This window comes from Thalassophryne amazonica, chromosome 4 (assembly GCF_902500255.1).
Source record: "Thalassophryne amazonica chromosome 4, fThaAma1.1, whole genome shotgun sequence".
NCBI lineage: Eukaryota > Metazoa > Chordata > Actinopteri > Batrachoidiformes > Batrachoididae > Thalassophryne > Thalassophryne amazonica.
The window spans coordinates 37,558,009-37,576,374 of record NC_047106.1 but is presented as its reverse complement, the minus strand read 5'-3'; the positions used below and the strand labels follow the sequence as shown (position 1 = coordinate 37,576,374).

The window sequence follows — 18,366 nt, the reverse complement described above, 5'->3', positions numbered from 1 at the left end:
CTGTTCCCTGTTATATCCGCTTTTCTTCCTCATGTATTCGCTGATCCACCCTGGGACATTTGTCATTTCCGCCCACCTTTGTTGCGGACGCTCAGCTTTTGTCTCCTCATTTCATGCGCAAAACCCTCCTAAACGCCAGTGGGACAGGGCCCTAATATTGTTTGTTGGCTTTTAACTTCCTTTTTAGGTGCTGCAGCCGAACAGTAGCCAGCTTCTTATTATTTGGGAGAGATGGTGGACTGCCACCCTTGAAGGGGAGGGGCATCTCGTAATGTCCGTCTTCCTTCTGTTTAATGTTGTTACTGAGGAGATGTATGAAGCGAACATCATCTTGGGACACATACTTATCCTCATAGCACCTTTCATTGAAGTCTGATTCCAGGACTTTGAGCAGGTCAGTGGCATGTGGCATAGGTATTTCCTTCAATGCAACTCAGTGCACGAAGCTTTGGTTTCCCTGTCTATCCAAATGAGGGTTGGCTAACCCTATAATGCTCCAGCCGAATACAGTCCTTTGAGTGAAGGGTTCATTTTCACCACCCATGATGACCTCTAAGGGAGCCAGTGCTGTTGGACAGTCGTAACCAATCAACAATCCCACCTCGCAGTCTTGGAGGGGTGGTAGCTTGCTTGCAAGGTGTTGTAGATGAGGCCACCTGAGTGCAGTACCTTTAGTAGGGATGTGAGACTTGTCGACTGGAATAAAGTCTCGTGTGTAGGCCTGGTGCACTTTGATGTAGATTTCAGAACTGAGTCCCCGAACTTGTAGACCAATGACAGTTTTACTTGCTATTACTGTGTTGACAGATGTCATGGTGCTGAGTTTAAGTTGCACTGATTGAGTGGTCACATTTAGTTCTGTCACTAAATCTTCCAAAATGAAGGTGGAATCACTCTGTGTGTCAAGAAGAGCGTAAGTTAGAATTTCCCTCTGGGGAGCTGTTGCTGATGACACAAGAACTGGAACAATGCTGGAGGTGGCAGAAACATGTGTCAGTGCGTGGGCCATGACCTTGTGAATCTCTTTGCTTGCATGGTCTCCTGTGGCTACAGAAGCTTTACTTGCTGTTTCCACAGGTGTTCTGGTTTTCTCCATGTGCAAGGAGGTCGGATGACGTCGACCACATGTGCTGCAGGTGTGTCGCCTTTTACACTCTTTGGTAGTGTGTCCCTTTCTTAAGCATCCAAAACAAAGGTGATTTTCATGAACGAAGGCTTTCTTCTCATCTGTGATCCTTGCTGCAAAGGTTGGACACCTAGCAACACCATGATTTTCATCTTTACAAAACAAGCAAGGTGGCCTTGGTTTTGAGTTTTCAAGCATCTCTGAGGGAGGTTTTTTCAGTTGAGTGCTTGTGTTGAGTGCTTTGACTCTCTTGGGAAGCCTCTCATCTGTGGTTTTAAAGTTCATCAGGAATGGGGAGGCAATGGGGTTACAAGCTATTCGTACTTCCCTTTGCATAAACTCTGTGAATTGTGCAAAACTTGGATAGTCTCCAGAATTGTCTAACTCTTCCACAACAATACGGCTCCATCTGCGCACCATCCAGTCAGGCAGTTTTCTAAGAAGCTTGTGATTTTCCTCACAATCATTCAGGATGGACAGTCCTTTAACATGTGGGATAGCTTCAGCACATTTGCGGATATCTTTGGCCACTTCATGAGCTTGTCCCTGAAAGCTCTTTGAACGACAAATGGACTTCCATACCTATCTTGTAGGACTGCCCAGGCACCCTGATATGCATCATCTGAGTTGCGATAGAAAAATCCTTCAACAGATTTGCGTGCCTCACCTGCTAGATAACTCTTTAGATACAGCATTTTTTCACCAACTGGGAGAGGCTTCTGGTCAATAAGTGCGTTAAAGTATATCTTCCAATCAATGAACCTTAAGGGGTCACCAGCAAATGTTGTTGGTTCTGGGACAGGTAGGCGACTTAATGTAAATGAACTTGCAATTGCCTGTGCCAGAATGATCTCCTCCTGACTGGTAGCACTTTGGATGGTGCAGGATGAGGCTGGAATGGCATAGCTTGTGGATTTAGGGGGATCTTGGGTTGAGTGTTTTGGCAGCCAGGTGAAATTTCAAAGCTGCTCTCTTTCTCACAATCTTCAAGGCCATCAAGGTTATTGTACACTCTCACACGAGCTGCTGCTACCTTTACTTCGCTGTCTGCTTGTAGCTGTTGTAGCCTTGTTTTCTCCTCTTCTAGCTTTAATTTGATTTCAGCCTCTCTTTGTTTGATTACAATTTGTTCATGTAAATGGGGAATCTTCTTCACAGACTAAGGTTAATTATGGAGTTCCACAAGGTTCTGTGCTAGGACCAATTTTATTCACTTTATACATGCTTCCCTTAGGCAGTATTATTAGAAAGCATTGCTTAAATTGTCATTGTTACGCAGATGATACCCAGCTTTATCTATCCATGAAGCCAGCGGACACACACCAATTAGTTAAACTGCAGGAATGTCATACAGACATAAAGACATGGATGACCTCTAATTTCCTGCTTTTAAACTCAGATAAAACTGAAGTTATTGTACTTGGCCCCACAAATCTTAGAAACATGGTGTCTAACCAGATCCTTACTCTGGATGGCATTACCCTGACCTCTAGTAATACTGTGAGAAATCTTGGAGTCATTTTTGATCAGGATATGTCCTTCAATGCGCATATTAAGCAAATATGTAGGACTGCTTTTTTGCATTTACGCAATATCTCTAAAATTAGAAAGGTCTTGTCTCAGAGTGATGCTGAAAAACTAATTCATGCATTTATTTCCTCTAGGCTGGACTATTGTAATTCATTATTATCAGGTTGTCCTAAAAGTTCTCTGGAAAGCCTTCAGTTAATTCAAAATGCTGCAGCTAGAGTACTGACAGGGACTAGAAGGAGAGAGCATATTTCACCCATATTGGCCTCTCTTCATTGGCTTCCTGTTAATTCTAGAATAGAATTTAAAATTCTTCTTCTTATTTATAAGGTTTTGAATAATCAGGTCCCATCTTATCTTAGGGACCTCATAGTACCATATCACCGCAATAGAGCGCTTCGCTCTCAGACTGCAGGCTTACTTGTAGTTCCTAGGGTTTTTAAGAGTAGACTGGGAGGCAGAGCCTTCAGCTTTCAGGCTCCTCTCCTGTGGAACCAGCTCCCAATTCGGATTAGGGAGACAGACACCCTCTCTACTTTTAAGATTAGGCTTAAAACTTTCCTTTTTGCTAAAGCTTATAGTTAGGACTGGATCAGGTGACCCTGAACCATCCCTTAGTTATGCTGCTATAGACTTAGACTGCTGGGGGGTTCCCATGATGCACTGTGTTTCTTTCTCTTTTTGCTCTCTATGCACCACTCTGCATTTAATAATTAGTGATTGATCTCTGCTCTCCTCCACAGCATGACTTTTCCTGATTCTCTCCCCTCAGCCCCAACCAGTCCCAGCAGAAGACTGCCCCTCCCTGAGCCTGGTTCTGCTGGAGGTTTCTTCCTGTTAAAAGGGAGTTTTTCCTTCCCACTGTCGCCAAGTGCTTGCTCACAGGGGGTCGTTTTGACCGTTGGGGTTTTTCTGTAATTATTGTATGACTTTTGCCTTACAATATAAAGCGCCTTGGGGCGACTGTTTGTTGTGATTTGGCGCTATATAAATAAAATTGATTTGATTTGGTTTGATTTGTTTAATTTCTGCTAGCATTTGTGCTTCTTTGAGCTTCCACTCACTCTCCAGTTTATTAACCTTTGCTTGTTGTGCATGTAGTCTTTGCATAGCTTTTGCTTGTTCTTGCTTGGCAGCAAGGTCTGCTTCTGCATCTGCACGTTTGCTGGAGGCCTTGGAGGGAGCGTTTGAATGATTGTCTAATTCATGTGAGATCACAGTTTCTGTATTTGTGCTTCCAAAGACAGACTCATACTCATTCTTATTTAACACCATCCTCACTCTTTCCTTTTCCAGATGATCATTGAAGGCTTCAGCTATATTCTTTAGCCGTTTATTGGTAAGGTCACAAATCTCAGCTGTCAGTGCCACAAGCATCCATTCTCTTCACAATGTCTGTATTGGAGGAATGGTTGCGCCGAATTGCCTCGTAATGTTGGTATACTATATCATGTTTGGACTTTGTTTCCTTTGACTTCCTTCTAGGTACTCAGCTGAGCAGAAAGTCTTGAGTCATGTTCTAATCGCTTTGGCTGTTTTCTTCGAGGAATCATAAACTTTACTGAATGCCTTTTCATTTTTCTTTGCCTCCTCTTCATGCAGTTCTAAGCCTTTTTCTGTCAGACGTCGGTCACAGGAGCTGGTTCTCACCTGTTGTGCCTCTGGGGGGTTGTCTGTATCTTCAGATGATAGCATCTTGTTAGTTTTTGTGTCTATTTATATTGTACAGCCTTTAAAATATTTTATGTCTGGACTCAAATTTAGTGAGTGGTGGCTTTAACTTATTATTTGACAATATTATTACCACTCACATCAGACATTTACACTTTGAGGGCACACCAAGATAAATAAACAGAGACAATACAAAATGTCATAAACAAGAATACTTATAATACTCTACAATCACACAAATTTTCCCTTTAAATATTGTTAGGTTCAGGCGTTAAGGTCTCTTGGCATTAGCTGCACACTTCAGGCTCACATCAGCTTTAATCTTGGATATAGATTTGTGATTAATATTAACCTCTAATCGGTAATGCCGCGTTCACACCGGGCGCGATCAGACGCTACAAATTTGCGGGGGTCGCATGGCGATGGACGCGCCTCCTTCGCCCGGTGTGTTGCTCTGCTTTTGGTGCGAAAATCCGCCCCGGTGCATCATCAAATAGGAGGAGCTTCCATTCCGCTCGCCGGCTCCGGTTGTCAGTCAAGTTAACATGACGGACCTTGATCACACGGAGCGAGTTATTGTGGAAAGCTCCCAATACAGAGAGTATCATTATTTCATTATCATTATTTCAGTATCATTATTCGCTTTCCGTGGTCCTTCCACCTCTGCGGGACCCAGTTTGAGGACCTCCTGTCCCATTCACGCGCGCACATGTAAACGATAAAAAAAAAAAAAAAGAAACTCTGCTGCCTGCTGTAGGGCTGCTGCTCACGCCAAAAACTCTGTCATAATTGTGTTTAGAAACCAGTCACCATTTGTTTTATTATACATCTGTGTAGTTAATTAATAAAATATTCTCCACAGACGATTCGCTCGCATGCGCACGTAAAAAAAAAAAGAGAAAGAAACTCTGCTGCCTGCTGTAGGGCTGCTGCTCGCTCCAAAAACTAATTGTGTTTAGAAACCAGTCACCATTTGCTTTATTATACATCTGTGTAGTTAATTAATAAAATATTTTCCACAGACGATTCGCTCAAGTGCGCACGTAAAAAAAAAAGAAACTCTGCTGCCTGCTGTAGGGCGGCTGCTTGCTCCAAAAACTAACTGTCTTTAGAAACCAGTCACCATTTGCTTTATTATACATCTGTGTAGTTAATAAGTGAAATAATCTCCACGGACGATTCGCTCGCACGTAAAAAAAAAAAAAAAAAAAAGGAAACTCCGCTGCTTGCTGTGGGGCTGCTCCTCGCTCTTTCCCAAAAAACTCTGTCATAATTGTGTTTAGAAACCAGGCACCATTTGTTTTATTATACATCTGTGTAGTTAATAAGTAAAATATTCTCCACAGACGATTCGCTCACACGCGCATGTAAAATAAAAAGAAAAAGAAACTCCACTACCGGTGCTGTGGGGCTGCTGCTCGCTCCAAAAACTCTTGTCATAATTGTGAAATAAAGAACAAAAGAGACATAAGTCCTGTTCACAGGCTGCTACCAGATACAGGACATGTTCACATCTTCAGTCAAACTCCACACATCTCCACGTCACTACATATTCAGTCTCTGATTGGTCATCGCGGCGCAACGAGATGAAAAAGTTCAGATTTTTCAACTTGGGGAGGAGGGCAACGCGACGTGATACGACGCAATATCACGCCACAAACTCGGCAATCGCTCAAAATCGCTTCATTCACGTCGCGCTGCGTGACTTGGCGCCAAAATGCGTTGTTCCATAGGGATTACATGGCAACCTGTCGCTGCTGTCGCTCGCGTTGCGCCCGGTGTGAACGCAGCATAGAGTCTCTTACTGCGTCCCAACACTGGTGTAGAGAGCATCAGGTTATCTGGTATCTGCTGCTGGATGATGCAGGTACAGTATGGTGGATGACTTCAGTGTAGCGGCAAGTTTCACTGTTACAGCCCTTGGCGTCAATGATGAAAGCAGAGAGTTTCGATAACAGGTGCAATTAATTTATTTGCCATCTCGTCATGCAAGCACCGTGAAACTATAAGGAAAGTAAGAACATAGGCATAAACACAAATATAACACCATGCCGGTGTACACAAATTCCAAAAATTCCACACTGCAACACCCATGCAATCCACACTCCAAGCTCACGTACCTCGCTCAGCTCACCAAGGGTGCAAAACGTTCAGACCGAGCCAGCCTCCCCCACAACCTCACGGTGACAAACCAAACAAAAAACCATCCACAAACAATATCATACACTGTACAAACTATGCAATTAGCAACCAACAGAAATATTAACATACCATGTTGAGCTGACGCAGAGGTGAGTGTGAAGTGACAGCTTGGCTGCCACTTACACTTTCCATTTTCTAATCTTCCTTGGAATTTAAAAGTTTCATGTGACATGAAACTAAAAACGTGACATGTCCTAGTTGGGCTCCGGGGTCTTATCTGCCTGGACACTCCTCTTCCGTGCAGGAGCTTCTTGGTCGGTTATTACTCTGTCTCCACATCCAGCCTGATGGACATTCGGATCAGTGGGTCTTTGAAATATTGAATAGTCACCAAATAAATGCATTAAATAGATTAAAATAATTCTCCATGTATATTTTTAATTCTTAACCCTTCTTATTAATTTCATACTTCCTGTACTGGAAGTAAATGGTATTGTGAAGCTGCTATTTCATTTTGTTCATTAAATTAGTACATTCTGATCATGATATGATTGTGGAATGCTAACCTCCATGTTTATGCTGCAACATGTTAGAAGTTCAGCTCATTTTCATTGTTTTCCACCCAAAAAACTTAAGCCACAGCTCAATTCATAAAAGTTAGCAATTAGCAGTGATCGCTAGCTTCAGGTAAATGTTTTTGCAGTTTTGTCAGTTTAGTGTTATCACAGTTAACTTGTCAGTTAGCGGCTTAGCAGTTATCAAAGCTAACTTTCAGATTAGCTCTGCCCACTGTTGGGCATGATGTATTTAGGCCTTAGTTTCTCTGAAGCCACCTTAAATAGTAAATGCACTGCATTTATATAGCGCTTTTCCATCTGCAACAGATGCTCAAAGCGCTTTACAATTATGCCTCACATTCACCCAAACACACTCACACGCCGATGTCACAGTTCTGCCATGCAAGGTGCTCAGTACATCCCAGGAGCTCAAGGGCCCTTACTGATTTTCCTTTCAGGCTGGGATTTGAACCAAGGACTCTCTGGTCTCAAGCCCAATGCTTAACCACTAGACCATTACCATCTTAGTGTGATATTTAGCCAAACTATGTGCTGCTAAATTCAGTGGTACATGGTTACACAATTCCAGGAGTAATTGTTAAGAAAGAAATATGGGAAAACAAAGACACGTTAAAAAAATATATTATTTTTAAAAGACCTTGTTCTTGCAAAGTAGAGGATTGGAGACTGGCAGAAGAGAACAGCGGCCCACACTGCGACTGATACCAGCCTGGCACGATGTGTACTGACCCAGTTGAGAGAGCGAATTGGATAGCAGATGCCGAGGAAGCGATGAAGACTGGTACAGCACAGGAAGATAATGGAACCTACGGAGTGAGTGTAATGATAGACATTAACACATATGGGCCCACATTGTTTTCAGTCCTTCCTATGTGGCCCTCAATCCCAATGTCTGTGCATGAACAAAGGAACTACAAGTTTTAATCTAATTTGGACCAAACCTGGTGGAAAGTCTGAGGGTCAACCAAGGACAAAGTGATCTGAGTTTGACAAAAACTCCTTTAATGCTACAGTGTGTAGGATTGTCTAATGGTCACATTGCAGATTCTATTATGCCGTTGCCAGTCTTGATTTTGTATCTAGTCACATTTTCATTTATTTGGTGCTGGGGATTCATGCCCTCTTGGCTTCTCTTGTGACAAGCTCAGATTTGACAAGCAGGGTTCTTATACTTGTTAGCCTGCATGGTAGCTCTGATTCCGCCTCTTTGATTTACAAGTCTATTGGTTATGCTGGAAAATGCAAAAGGCGGAGTAAATCAACATGTGTTAACCCCCAAAACATGAATCAGCTGCAAATCATGAATTATCAGCGAACCGTTAAATACAAAAGGTGAATACTGAAAGAATATCTCAAAAAACATGAATGCAGGTCTTACAAACTGTTTTCAGTTTAAGTAGTTTTGGATTTCACTTTACGGATCAATTACTTAAGGAAATCTTGATCGCAAACCACCTCCACAAACATTTTGAGTTTTTATTGGGGGTGGGTGGGCGGGGTCACTACAGCCAGTGAGGCTAGTCGATGAGCTTCTGGTGTCAAGCTCCTGGCCCTGATGGGCATGACCCGCTCTGGGGACAGCGGTAAATGGGGAGTTTGGGGTTGGGGCGGTACACCTGTCAAATGGTAACGTAACTCAGGGAAGATACAAACCTCCTCTGGAGACTCTGGTAAAGTTCGAAAGATATTCACAGATTTGAAATTCATGGCTCAATAAATCTTAAGAGAAATGCTGTAGAAAAACAAACAACACTACTTTCTAATGTAGGTAGCCAATGAGCTACAACCTTATTTTTATCCATATGAGCCATCCTCTGAGCTGAAAAAATAACATCGATCTGACCGAGCAGGTGGGTGAGAAATGGAAGCGCAGGGACCGTCTTTAAAGTGCAAAAACAAAAAGAGACACCAGAAAAATATTTAATAAATTCATTGGTGTAAGGTGTGGTGTCACCAAATTCACTGAACACATCAATGGTCTCCTGCTGGTTACATGCAGTTATGGATGCAGTTTCATGACCTTAGCTTAACTTGAAAGGTGAACCTCATTTAGAATGGCTATTTTAAAGAAATGGTTACAGATACAGCCACGGCTACTATGAATAATTAATTTGTAGTCATATAGTATATCATGACATTTGACCTTGAGTGACCTTGTTTCAAGGTCACTTTCACTTTTGGAACCAAGTGCATTGGCCTAAGTATACTGTAATATCTCATATAAATTAGACTGTGCGTCGTGGTAGAGCTGTACCATATAAGTTGGCATAGAACAGGAAGCGTATAAGCTTGCAGAATGGTTCACTGAAGGGCCAGTGATTCCTGTTAGCGTGGTAGTGGATAAGGAAGGGCAGCGTCAGGATGTAGAGCGTGTCGCACATTGTCAAGTTGAACATGTAGATGGTTGATGGGTTCCAGTGCTTTGTATGAAACACAATCACATACAGTGCAGTGGTGTTTAGAGTTAAGCCAGCCACGAAGACCAGGGAGTAGCTCACAGGAAGAAAAGTGTATTTGAATTCCTCTTTGAAGTCACAGTGGCCACTGGAATTGTCAGTTGCTGCCATATATTGGCTGTGAAGAAACCTACAGCTCAGCTGTATTTGCACCCATATGGCTCTTATTCACCGATTCTAAATTCTACAACTTGTCCCACACGCTGTAACCACCTGTTTAAAGAGGAAATGTAAAAAATTACTCTGTTGTGCTAATCACAGAAGCAGTATCTTATTCATACCACTAGGTCACAAGAGGTGACATTGGTTTTGCAATTGTTGCTGTGTGGATAATAATAATAATAATAATAATAATAATAATATGTTGCTCCAGGCTGTGTTTTTCTTTTAAAAATGTTCTTATAAAGGAATTACTCAGTACACCTTACTTCATAGTCCTTGACATTGACCAAGTTACTGCATATTTTTGTAGATGAGGTGAACTGGAAGTGTTCATTCAAAGCTGGTTATATATATATATATATATATATATATATATATATATATATATATATATATTAGCTAAGATACTGTGTGTTAGCTAGTCAACGATAGGTGGCTGTTTTTTTTTTTCCGAAGGTTCACTAGTACGAAGGTCCAGGTCAATGAATGAATATATTTTGATGCCAATTTCAGAAGGCGGCACCACGAGCTGCATATGTACATGTGCTTTTTGTTTCAATTAAAAAGATGTTTCTTTCATCTTTGATGCAAACGTGAATGGTACTTTAATGTTACTCGTGGTTAAGTGTTGGACTTGAGACCAGAGGGTCCTCTGTTCAAATCCCAGCCTGACCAGAAAATCGCTAAGGGCCCTTGGGCAAGGTCCTTAATCCCCTTGTTGCTCTGTGTGTAGTGAGCGCCTTGTATGGCAGCACGCTGACATTGAGGTGAATGTGAGGCATTCTTGTAAAGCACTTTGAGCGTCTGATGCAGATGGAAAAAGAGCTATATAAATGCAGTACATTTAATAATAATAAAAAAAAAACACGTCACTTTGTTTTTAACTTCTCTGGTTATAAAGATGTACAATGTAAATGTCATACACAATATACCATAATTAAGACTTTGGCATTTAATTCAAATGGAAATTATCCAACCTTCACTGGTGATTGTGAATTGTGATGTTTGACGTAATTTGGAGTAAATACACACACAAACTAGTGAACCTTCAGACTTGTGAACCCTTCCTGCGGCTATAAGGGGGTGGCAAGGACGAGGAAGAGGGCCTCACATTCAAATAGCTACGTTTGGGGCTATTGGTGAATTTGTGGAGGAGGAAGAGGGCTGGACAGAGTGTGAGGAAAGGTTGAGAAAGTTTTTTGCGGCTAATGGAATTACCGAGGAGGCTACAAAGCACTCTATTCTCCTGAGTGCGTGTGAGGCAAAGACTTATAAGCTGATAAGGAATTTAGCCACACCAAGGAAACTGGTGGAAATTCCATGTACTGACCTGGTCCAGCTCGTGGGGAACCACCAAAATCCAGAACCATCAGTCCAGCATTTCAAATTTCACAGCCATTTTAGGAAGTCAGGTCAATCTGTAGCTGGCTTTGTTGCAGAATTGCACAGTGTAACCTTGAGTAGTGGGCAAAGAGGTGAACAGGTTTACATCCACAAGTATTGGACATTTACGTGTGAACAGGTTTAACATACAGACGTTTGGCTCATCAAGCTGTGTGAGGCAGGAAACCCAATGTAATTTTAAGTGGCTGACATTTATGTATGAACAACTTAGGAATTACAGGCATTTTATTCATAGCCTCCCCATCATCACAAATCATCACTTTTACAGACACTTTTTTTAGTCAATCAGGATATGATGCCCTTCCTGACGCAACTCCACATTCTCCATGTAATGTGGAGTTGCAATGTGGAGTTGCATCAGGAAAGGCATTCGGCATAAAACCCGTGCCAATTCAACATGCAGATCCACCTTGGATTTGCTGTGGCGACCCTGAGTGCAAACAAGGGAGCAGCCAAAGGGACTTACTAGGAGATGTATACATCATCTTAGATGCCCTGCTTTTCTCCCTTTATATAGCACCCCTTGGGCACACATTGCAGCATTTTGGGATGATCTTTCACTGCTATGCTGATGATACTCAGTTATACATGCCGATAACTGCTGGTAAATTCATCCACATAAAATCCTTAGAAAATTGCCTTGCATCAGTGAGAAGCTGGATGTCTAGCAATTTCCTACTTTTAAACTCTGATAAGACTGAAATGATGGTTCTTGGTCCAGTGAGACATCGGCATCAATTTGACCAGCTAACACTTAGCCTCGGCTCATGTGTCATACATCACACTGACAAAGTGAGGAACCCTGGGGTAATTTTTGATCCTACGTTGTCTTTTGACCTCCACATTAGAGATATTACGAGGACTGCTTTCTTCCACCTTTGAAATATAGCGAAGATTCGTCCCATCCTGTCTATGTCTGATGCTGAGACCCTGATTCATGCGTTTGTCTTTTCTAGATTGGACTACTGCAATGTTCCATTTTCTGGTGTAATGCAGTCCAGCATTAGGTGTCTCCAATTGGTTCAAAATGCTGCTGCCAGACTTTTGACAGGAAGCAGAAAGTTTCACCACATTACACCCATTTTGGCATCTCTTCACTGGCTTCCTGTCCCAGTGAGATCAGATTTTAAGGTTCTGCTACTAACCTATAAAATTATTCATGGACTGACACCTCCCTACCTAGCTGACCTAATTAAACCTTACGTACCGGCCCGGGCTTTGCATTCTCAGCGTGCAGGACTACTTTGTGTTCCTAGGATGAATAAAAAGTCTGCGGGTCATAGAGCATTCTCTTATTGTGCTCCTGTTCTGTGGAATGATTTCTCTGCGTCAATAACAGTTAGATTCTGTGGAGACTTTCAAGTCCAGACTTAAGACGCACTTATTTTCCCTTTCGTATGGCTAGAATACTGGCATACAGTAGTATGTTACTATGGTTTTTACTCTTTTAAATTCATTTTATTAGGAAATGGAGCGGGCCGCGGCCTCAACTTTATCTAATGTCTGGGTATTTTAGTGAAGCTTAGAGCTAGTGGCCGGCGATCACCTTAGTATTTCTTCTGTTATTCTTGTTGCTTAATGCTGACAAATTATACTGTATTTGTTTTCTGACGCCTGATTCTGTTTTTTTTTCTCTCTCTCTGTTTGAGGTGTAGCTCCATCCAGAGATGGGTGTGGTGTCTGTTTCTGTAACCCTCCTGTCTTGTGCAATGGCAACATTTCCTGTATATTGGCTTTGTAAATTGTTTTGTAAATTGTGTCTGTAGCATGGCACAAGTTGAGGGTCACCCCTTTGAGTCTGGTCTGCTTGAGGTTTCTTCCTCAAATCATCAGAGGGAGATTTCCTTACCACTGTCACCTGCATGCTTGCTCTTGGGGTTGGTAAGATTAGACCTTACTTGTGTGAAGTGACTTGAGGCAACTTTGTTGTGATTTGGTGCTATATAAATGAAAATAAATTTATATAAATTTAAATGAACATGTATTTCCAAGTCACTGAATATGTCTTGGAATAAAATGACATAAATCATTAATGAATGAAAACAGTGTAGTTTGGTACTGACTGTATGGTTAAATCTGTCTGGAGTGTTGAGTTCTCAAATGTGAGTGACCTTACAAAGAGAAATTTAGTGAGGGAAGCCACCAAGACACCCATAATGGCTCTGGAGATATACTGTACGTAGGCTTTTGTGGCTGTGACTGGAGAACCTTTTTGTTGTGCAACTTTTGTCTTTGCATCATCAGTTAGACAGCTTCATGGTGGAGTGGAACAGAGATAGATTTTCTTTAAAAGATGTGAAATTTCAGATAGATTTTCAGAAGGCACATAGGGGATGAAGCCTCAAGTCGATCTGTTTTATTGGGTGAAAATCCAGAAGTGAAAACCCCTTAACACAAGTGTTCGAATTTTCAGCACCTATTTCCTTGTTTAATATTTTACAAATTTATGCAGCTTACTGGATGACATCACTGAAGAGTTCCAGTGCTTATCCCCAGATTCACCTAGGTTTAATTTATTAGCTGTTGGGGGTCACAAATAAAACTCCTTTGAACATGTAATTCTCCGCTCTGCCCACGATGCTATGTATTGCCAAGGTCAGAAGAATAGAAATCAGCCATATTACTTTGTCACTGTATAAAGGCCCCCTGGCCCATACTCTGAATTCATAGATGAATTTGGTGCGTTCATCTCTAACTTGTCAACTAGTGCAGACAACATTCTGATCATCACCAGGCCAAGCAGAATTACATCCCATAGTGCTACCTTAATTGATAATATATTCAGCAATGATATTGAGAATAACACTGTGAGTGGATTATTAATCAATGACATTAGTGATCATCTACCAGTTTTCATTGTTTATAATAGAAACCATCAGCGGAATCAGCCAAAGGAGAAAATAAAATATAGGCGAGTGCGGACAGAGGAAAACATGAACACACTAAAGAAGGATTTACAGGAGCAAAACTGGGAAAAGGTATACAGTGAAAGTGATGTTGATAGTGCATATGAAACTTTTTTTTTTTACAAATATTTACATCATTATATGATAAAAATTGTCCAATTAAACAAGACTACAGAAAACAAAAAATCCAAGATCGACCATGGATGACGAAAGGGTTACGAAATGCATGTAATAAGAAAAATACACTGTATAGAGAATTCATAAAACTAAAGACTAAAGAGGCAGAAAATAGATATAAGAAATACAAAAATAGATTAACTAATATTATACGGGTATGTAGGAAGGAATATTATAGTAACATATTATATAATAATAAAAACAATATTAAAGGAATATGGGATATATTAAATAGCATTATCAAAAATGGTAATAAAAAACAGAGTTACCCTCAGTATTTCATTGATAATAATGTCAAGAAGGAAAATAAGGATGAGGTAGTCAATGGTTTTAATAATTTTTTTGTAAATATTGGACCAAGTTTGGCAGAAAAAATTCCAGATTCCCAACCTGAGGATTGGGATAATAATCTCATAGAAAGAAATCCCTGTTCAATGTTCCTCACAGCAGTGGATGGAAAAGAAATTATATGTTATGTGGGCCGCTGAAGAGGAGGTACTGCTGGCCCACCACCACCAGAGGGCGCCCTGCTTGGAGTACGGGCTCCAAGCACGAGGGCGCCAGACCCAGAAGAAGTGACAGCTGTCATTCATCCTCTGCACCAGCTGTCACTCGTTCATCATCATCATCATCACCATAAAGGCCGGACTGCAACTCCACCTCCTCGCCGAGAAATCGACTACTGAAGAGGTAATTTCTCTGCTGACTCATACGTTGTGTAATAATCTGAACTTCTGTTGCAGCCGTTTTCCTGGTGTTTTCCTTATCTGTGGGATTGGCATTTGGTGTGACAGCGACGGCTTCGCCTCACACCCCAAACCAGATAAGTGGTTAATCAGGAGCTGCACGAGTGTGTGATTGGAGGTGGAGGTGCTCCCTCCTAACTGTGTGCAGACTGTGGATTACTGAGTGTGCGGACTCACTCATTCATCTTGTCTCTGCTTTCTGCCAGCAGTACCAGGGTCGACAGCCGAAGACAGAGGCCACCTGGGGACTCGGGACTTGGCGGCTCCGGTGTTCTTCAGACCGCTGGTGGTGGAAGCCGTGTGGGACGCGGCTTCTCTCTCGTGGGGGGTCTTCTATCTTCGAGCCTGCCCACACGTCACCTGGTGTCAATTGACTTTGCAATTTTGTGTACTTAAGTTGTGTATTATCACAACATTAAATTGTTACTTTTTGGTTTATTCATTGTCCGTTCATTTGCGCCCCCTGTTGTGGGTCCGTGCTACGACACCTTCCCAACATTATAGACATTGTGAATAATTGTAAATATAAAACATCTACCGATTTAAATGAAATTGATATGGTGGTGGTAAAACAGGTCATTGAATGGATTGCAGAACCATTAACATACATCTGTAACTTATCATTTCAAACCGGTAAATTTCCCAATCAAATGAAAATAGCCCAGTATAAGACTGGGGATAGACACCACTTCACAAATTATAGACCTGTTTCTTTGCTTCCACAATTTTACAAATTATTAGAAAAGTTATTCAATAATAGATTAGACAAATTCATAAATAAATATAAATTACTTACTGATAGTCAATATGGATTCAGAGCACATAGTTCAACATCACTTGCATTAATAGAATCAGTTGAGGAGATTACAAATGCCATAGACCACAAATTACATTCAGTTGGAATATTTATAGACCTAAAAAAGGCTTTTGATACAATCAATCATGACATATTAATCAATAAACTTGAACAGTATGGGATTAGGGGGTTGGTGTTGCACTGGGTGAGAAGCTACTTAAGTAACAGAAAACAGTTTGTGAAGTTGGGGGAATATACATCATCATGCTTGGACAATGCTTGTGGCGTCCCACAGGGGTCAGTATTGGGTCCAAAACTGTTTCTAATTTATATAAATGATATTGTCAATGTTTCCAAAATATTAAAATTAGTATTATTTGCAGATGACACAAGCATTTTTTGTTCAGGGAGGGATTTGCAGGAGTTACTGAGGAGGATCAGTATAGAAATGGGAAAATTGAAATATGGTTTGACAGAAACAAATTATCATTAAACTTAAGTAAAACAAAATACATGTTATTTGGCTATTATAATACAGACATACAGGTTCAGTTACAAGTCGAGGGGGTAGATATTGAAAGGGTACATGAAAATAAGTTTCTGGGGGTGATAATAGATCATAAGATAAACTGGAAGACTCATATAAAACATATACAAAGTAAACTGTCAAGAAGCATTTCAGTTCTAAACAAAGCGAAACATATTCTGGACCACAACTCACTCCGCATTCTTTACTGCTCACTGGTTTTACCATATTTACAGTACTGTGCAGAGGTATGGGGTAATACTTATAAAGGTACAACACAATCACTATCAGTAATGCAGAAAAGAGCTATAAGAATTATTCATAATACTGGCTATAGAGATCATACAAATCCACTATTTTTACAATCCAAAATCTTAAAATTCACAGACTTGGTTCATTTTCAAATAGTACAAATCGTGTATAAAGCAATAAACAATTTACTTCCAGCAAATATTAAAAATATGTTTTTTAACAGATCAGGGGATTGCAGTCTGAGGGGGAAATTTAATTTAAAGCATCAGTGGGCACGAACAACATTAAAAGGTTTCTGTATTTCTGTCTGTGGGGTGAGGATGTGGAACAGATTGGGAGTGGGGCTCAAGCAATGTCCAAGCATGAACCAGTTCAAACAGCAGTACAAAAATATGTTTTTTTCTAGGTATAGGGAGGAGGAAGGGTAATGAGGGTTAGGGTGTTTTTGTTTTTTGCTTCGGCTTGTAAATATATAGTATTTTGTATGTAAGTAGGTATGTGTAGGTGTATATGTGTGTGTATATGTGTGTGTATATATATATATATATATATATATATTGTTGTGTGGGCCGCTGAAGAGGAGGTACTGCTGGCCCACCACCACCAGAGGGCGCCCTGCCTGGAGTGCGGGCTCCAGGCACCAGAGGGCGCTGCCGCATCATGGGAGTAGCCTGGGTGACAGCTGTCACCCATCACCAGACACAGCTGTTCCACTCAGCACAGAGGTATATCAGGAGGACGGCGTCTCCACCTCAGTGCCGAGATATCGCCTAAGACTAAGGTAGTATTCTCTGCATTTATATATATTAACCAGCTAAACCTATTAAACCTTTTCAGGACTGGTGACTACAGATAGCTTCACTGTTTTGGATAAGTACTCACCTTCCTGCTGTTCTTTGACAAGAGGTGGAGGCGGCTTCTCCCCTCTCCGTTACTGGGTGCGGTCATCCACGCCTGTGTGTTGTCGCTCTCTCCTGCCAGCAGTACCGGATCCGACGAGCGGAGGCAGTGGCCACCTGGGGATTCGGGACTTGGCGGTTCCAGTATTTCCAGGGTTCGGTGGCAGAGGAGATCTGGGTGGTTCCGGTTCGACTGAGACGGACGTCTCCTACCTTCGAGCCTGCCCACACGACACCAGCGGATTCGACCCCAAATTGTGTTTGTTATATTAATTGTGCCTGTTTCACAGAAGTAAATCTTGTTATTTACCTTCTCCATTGTCCGTTCATTGCGCCCCCTGTTGTGGGTCCGTGTTCCAACACTTTCACAACATATATATATATATACACTCAACAAAAATATAAACGCAACACTTTTGGTTTTGCTCCCATTTTGTATGAGATGAACTCAACGATCTAAAACTTTTTCCACATACACAATATCACCATTTCCCTCAAATACTGTGCACAAACCAGTCTAAATCTGTGATAGTGAGCACTTCTCCTTTGCTGAGATAATCCATCTCACCTCACAGGTGTGCCATATCAAGATGCTGATTAGACACCATGATTAGTGCACAGGTGTGCCTTAGACTGCCCACAATAAAAGGCCACTCTGAAAGGTGCAGTTTTATCACACAGCACAATGCCACAGATGTCGCAAGCTTTGAAGGAGCGTGCAATTGGCATGCTGACAGCAGGAATGTCAACCAGAACTGTTGCTCGTGTATTGAATGTTCATTTCTCTACCATAAGCCGTCTCCAAAGGCGTTTCAGAGAATTTGGCAGTACATCCAACCAGCCTCACAACCGCAGACCACGTGTAACCACACCAGCCCAGGACCTCCACATCCAGCATGTTCACCTCCAAGATCGCCTGAGACCAGCCACTCGCACAGCTGCTGAAACAATCGGTTTGCATAACCAAAGAATTTCTGCACAAACTGTCAGAAACT

The 18,366-nt window shown here is 41.5% G+C and overlaps 1 protein-coding gene across 1 annotated transcript in view; it reads right to left on the bottom strand.

Annotated features, from left to right (window-relative positions):
• LOC117508899 (P2Y purinoceptor 2-like) overlaps positions 1-9,631 on the bottom strand; it is a 41,583-nt gene extending 31,952 nt beyond the window's left edge. The window contains 2 exon segments of the mRNA XM_034168741.1: positions 7,685-7,853; positions 9,302-9,631. Coding sequence (XP_034024632.1) covers positions 7,685-7,853; positions 9,302-9,614 — 482 coding nt within the window. The 5' untranslated portion in view covers positions 9,615-9,631.
• Between the last annotated feature and the right edge of the window lie 8,735 nt (positions 9,632-18,366).